Source organism: Phoenix dactylifera, chromosome 11 (genome assembly GCF_051530095.1).
Source record: "Phoenix dactylifera cultivar Ajwa chromosome 11, Ajwa_hap1_PhDact_Kaust_v1.1, whole genome shotgun sequence".
NCBI classification, from domain to species: Eukaryota; Viridiplantae; Streptophyta; class Magnoliopsida; order Arecales; family Arecaceae; genus Phoenix; species Phoenix dactylifera.
This window is the reverse complement of record NC_143200.1, coordinates 11,260,001-11,265,000: the sequence shown is the minus strand read 5'-3', so window position 1 is coordinate 11,265,000 and position 5,000 is coordinate 11,260,001. Positions and strand designations below refer to the sequence as shown.

At 38.5% G+C, this 5,000-nt stretch overlaps 1 protein-coding gene and 1 long non-coding RNA gene across 3 annotated transcripts in view; both read right to left on the bottom strand.

The window, feature by feature from the left end:
* Positions 1-1,298: 1,298 nt before the first annotated feature.
* On the bottom strand, positions 1,299-2,756 carry LOC120106792 (uncharacterized). The gene is made up of 3 exons (XR_015971154.2): positions 2,538-2,756; positions 1,921-2,415; positions 1,299-1,701 (listed from the first exon to the last, which is right to left on the bottom strand). It is a non-coding gene; the product is annotated as an uncharacterized LOC120106792 (long non-coding RNA).
* Positions 2,757-2,763: 7 nt separating this feature from the next.
* Positions 2,764-5,000, bottom strand: part of LOC148700656 (uncharacterized) — a 4,065-nt gene continuing 1,828 nt past the window's right edge. The window contains exons 1-8 of one of the 2 annotated variants that reach the window (XM_088706794.2): positions 4,786-5,000; positions 4,500-4,676; positions 4,182-4,426; positions 3,862-4,065; positions 3,667-3,759; positions 3,487-3,588; positions 2,998-3,390; positions 2,764-2,891 (exon numbers count right to left, since the gene is read on the bottom strand). The exon at positions 4,786-5,000 is cut by the window's right edge and continues 898 nt beyond it. In XM_088706794.2, the coding sequence (XP_088562920.1) occupies positions 2,841-2,891; positions 2,998-3,390; positions 3,487-3,588; positions 3,667-3,759; positions 3,862-4,065; positions 4,182-4,426; positions 4,500-4,668 (1,257 nt within the window). In that variant the 5' untranslated portion in view covers positions 4,669-4,676; positions 4,786-5,000 and the 3' untranslated portion in view covers positions 2,764-2,840. The remainder of the gene's footprint in view (positions 2,892-2,997; positions 3,391-3,486; positions 3,589-3,666; positions 3,760-3,861; positions 4,066-4,181; positions 4,427-4,499; positions 4,677-4,785) is intronic. The other variant, XM_088706793.1, reaches the window with a different exon arrangement.

Sequence of the window (5,000 nt, the reverse complement as noted above, 5' to 3'; positions counted from 1 at the left end):
CAGTGGAACCATCTTCTAGCTGCTTTCAGAACAGAGGAATATCTTCGATTACCATACCCAGTCAATTCTGCAAAATACCAGCACAAGGGATAGAATGGAAACTGTGTTGGAGTTAACTTGGAATTACCAATAAATACAAGAAATCAACCAGTTCTTTAAGTAGGTAGTCTGGCATATGGGTAAAAAGTTCAAATCCATGCCAATTCATACACAAAAACATGCATCATCACCCAAGTTGTGATGATTTTTCTTTTAAAAATGGGAAGATTTTGTCTCACAAGTAAATATAGATAGCACTGAAGGAAAATGATTTGTGATTTCAGTCTCAAGAGTTTATTATCAAATGTGGCTTTCCAAGCCTAGCAGTTCATCTGGGCTATAAAACTTTGCAAGACAACCAACTACCTGGCGCAAGTTGCCTTCTCCCAGGTCTATCTCAACCAATAAACTATAGAATGGACTAAAAGCTATGAAGTTCTTCTAAAAATTTAAGGTAGATGCCTTGAAAGAAACAGAACTACCTGTCAGCAGATGGATGCTTCCATGCCTTGCAAATAACACCGACATGTATATTAAGAATAGTAATGCTGCATTCTGCTTCCTTCTCTGCAGACTCTTTTTCTAAAGCTTTTTTTTCTCTCATTGGTTTTATTACTTTTTGTTGATGACTCAGTAGCTTTATCATTCTTGAAATTTTCAATTAACCAACTAATGATGTCGCCAACTGAACAGAAACAATTGTAAAAATGAAAAGAAGGTTATGACAAAGGCAGATAAGCAAAACAATGTAGAAATAGCAAAAGATATCACATTATGTGATCTTTGGAGATGACTTTGCATTTCTGTTTTATAAGCTTTTATATGCTTAACACCGGCAGCAAAAGCACAACATTATCAACAAGGAAAGATATGGAGGCATTACACAGTAACAAAGTTATGTCATGAGCACACCTGAACCAAATGGCCCATGAGCACATAGTAGCTGATGGACAGCACTCCATTAAGGTAAATAAGCTAAACAAAAGGCGTATCGGCATTATTTAGGGCGCAGATTACCTCAGCAGCACCTTTCTTTAGATCAATATTTCCTCCAGGCTTGTCTGCATTCTTACATAAATTACATAAATTACATGAATCAACATAAATTACATAAATTACATAAATTACACTAGTCATCAGATCGCACTATTTCTCCAAATCAACATAAATTACATGGTTCATAGATATATTATATAAAGTATCATTTGGTTGAAGAGACATAGTTTGCCAAGAAGCACATCCATCATGGAGGCTAGACATGGAAAAGCAAGCACGTGTTACCTTAAAAACTAAGATTTACCAACAATCAGTGCAGCAGTAGCTCTGTTCCACTGCTTCCAACACTAATTATAACAAGGTATGCATTTCTACACCACTGGGATTAGTAAGATAGAACAAGAAGTTCAGTACAGATGACACAAAACATTTAGTCTACGAATACATAAACCATCAAAGTAGCTTCCAAAAATTCCTGTGGCTTACTTCTACAGCTTACTTCCACTGCAACACCCCCCATGCTTACTTCCACAGCTTAACAGACTTGTCATGGCTAGCAGAGGCCACCATTCCTGTGGCTTGTGACTGTGCCAATGCTGCAATAAGACCTTCGTGTGCCTGGACCGTCATGGTTTGGTTCTCTATCACATTCCACAGCTCCAAAGACTGCAAGAATTGAAAGAATACAGAACAAAAATTAGCAAAAGCACACAATCAAGTAAAATGCAAACGATCAAGATTGCTGGCCAGCAAAATAGAACCACAAGAATGATCTATCAGGTTTCTCATGTATGACAAGTAGCCCTGCTAACCATCGAAGAAGAACAAGAGGAAGAAAAGCAAAATCTACAGTTTACTTTCATGAAGAAGATGTATTCCAGTTACCTCATCTAGATCGTGGGAGTCAAGTCATCCAGCCGGACTGCCTGTCCTGAAACCATGTTCCTGTCAAGTCAATATAGAACATACTAATTAAAGTCCTTTCCAAGATCTATACCCGATCATACTGCAACAACCGCCGCTGTTTTTTTAGTACCAAAAGCCTGCCCAATATTTTCAATAACTGCGGCTCCCAGTCCAACATGTAAAGCAGAAGAAAGCATACCTTCCTTCCGGCCGAGCAAACAGTAGGATTACCCAATACAAATTGTTCCCATTATCTAAAGTTTCAGAGAATGAAATCAAAGTTTACCCAGCAAATATTTGCATGTTGCCAGTGAATCATGCACAAGAAAGTAAGAAGCATAGCCGAGTACATGCTGGCAAGGGAGAAAATGAGGTGGAAGAAGGAATATGAATAGGAGACAGGCTTAGCCTCATCCTTCTTCCTGTCTTCCTGCTCCTCTACCTTGTCAAAAGGAAGCAAAGGCCTCTCAGAACCTACACCAGGTGGAACACAGGAAACATCGAGCACATGTCAAAGGCCATCTAGAAAACTGAAGTCAATCAGTGAAGTAGGTTTACAAATCAAAGATTGAATACAGACTGGCACATACACTAACCTCGATCATTACATGAATCACCTTCATTTACCACAACAGTACCATGTAAACCATATAAGAAAGTTGTATTGCAATCAGAAAATGCCAGTTTGCAAAGTGATCATAAAGCAAATTAAACAAAATTAACCACCTAAAATATGGCATACAACTTAAATTTCTATAACTAACAAATGCATGTTTTTTAGCTGGATGATGCCAATTCAATACTTCAATTGATCAAGCAATAGTAAGTATCAAAAAAAAAAAATTAAAACAATCTAAAAACATTCATCTCAAAATCGTAAGTACACAATCTACGATGTATCAAGAGTCGACGGCATCATCATCTCTACGAGTAGATGAAGTATCAGCAACCTACAAGAAAAAAAATACTTTAGAAACTAAAAATATGAAAGTCATCACGCTCATACAAGAATACATTATAATTATATAAAATATTCAAATATATTTAGTTATGTACCGGAGGAGCAAATCTCTGCAAAAAAGATGAAATATGGTCAAGCTGATCCTGCAAAGATTGTATCTTCAACTCTTGGCTCTGCTTCAACTCCGCCATATCAGTCATATGACTCTGCCTCATCTCCTCTATCCTTGTCTCATATGACTGCTTTATCTGTGCCATCTCTGTCTTCAAACTATAAACCTCTGCAGTGCTAGTACCTTGTCTGGCATCTTGGGTATATCGGCTCACTGCAGACAGCTGAGTGGGGGTAACTCCGATACCGTAACCCCTCACGCGACCATAACGTTCTGGGCCCATCAATTCTGCATAGACCTGAGCCTCGACGCGACTGGCCGCGTCGGATGATGATGACTCCCCGACGCGCTCTGAAATGAGATTTGTAGCTCTTTCCTATATCTCTCTCAAAAAAATAAACAGTCACATTAATAATTTAAAGGAAGTAAAATTAATAAAATAATTATGATCAAATAAAAAATGAATACATACAACTATATCTCTCGACTCGTCCCGGACAAAGCTGCCATCTCGGTGAGTGTGGGTCATCTTATAAAACTCTACCTCACCAGGCTCCCTTCCATGCTCTACTATCTACACATAGGAAAGTATATTGCCAAACTATATATCATGATACGTGCTATATGTTAGTAGAGTTTCAAACAAACTTACGAATTCATTTCTACGTCTCGCATAACTCTTCGAGCCTGAAGTATGAGGAACTGCTTGAGATGCTCGTGCAGCTCTGCCAATATTAGAATATGTCTGCCAAAATAAAAGCACACAGTATAATATTATTCAATGTATATATTTGCAATCTATATTAATAATAAATATAATATAAAATATTGAAACAATATACGTGACCTGTCCTTTTTCAGAAAACCAATAGTGAACAAGCTCCCTCCACTGCTGAGGGTATACATCAGAAGGAGTCACACGAGCAACCTCCTCCTCTGTCATACCCTCATGCTTGAAGTCCGTCTTCAATTTTGCTTTATATTCTTTCCATTTGCGGTTGAGGGACTTTAGCACCCAATCATGGCTCTCTGGAGGGAGTACAAACTTACCCTACAACAAGATACAGAATGTTATAATAATATAGAACCTCAAAAGTAATATTATGGTAGTAAGCAAATTAACACACAGGAGGGGTCAAATTAAAAAGAACAAATTCAATTCATTACCTGTATAAGTCTAAGAAGCTCAACCTTATACGAAGGAAGCATGTCATTCCACTTCGTATAGTTGAGCGGACACAGCTGACCCTTGCGTGCAACCGACCCTAAAAAGCTTGATAGAAGACTTCCAGCTCTATTGATGGGCTGCCCCAATTCGTTGCATCGGATGATGATCTTCTCACCCGGAGGAAGCTTCCACACATTCTTTGCTTGAGTGGGTCCCCGTCTCGTCCTCACCGTCCCTTGTCCATCTATTAAAATTAAAAAGTCTTAAAAAGTTGAAGACAAATATGAACATAAAATTTGAACTTTAAATCGAATTACCCTGGATCCGGAGCTCATCCTCCGGACAATCAGCAGGAGGCTCGTGCTGAGATCCTGACTCGTGCTGCTGGTGCTCACATGGCTGCTGGGACTGCAGGGACTGCTCAGAAGTAGATCCCACCTGAGAATGATGGAACTCCACATCTCTAAATCGTCTCCCTCGGGGCATATTGTTACCTGGTATGCACAAAAAAGAATCAATATTTGGTTAAATAATAAATTTATACTAAATAAAGGGCTAATGAAAGAGAATATAATATTTGGTTAAATGATAAATTTTACTTACCATTATGAAACTATATTCTCATTCAACATCCATCCTAATCAAACTCCTTGGCGCATTTACTTCATCAGTTGGCTCATGCCAAATTCAAGTTGCATGCTTGTTTGATGCTGTTGGACGCATACAGAAAGTTTCACAGGATCACAAAGTTGTGCTGGTTTTCCTAGTGCCCATTTTGCAAGGCTAGGCTTGCATTAGGCCACTCCTAAACCAAGCTT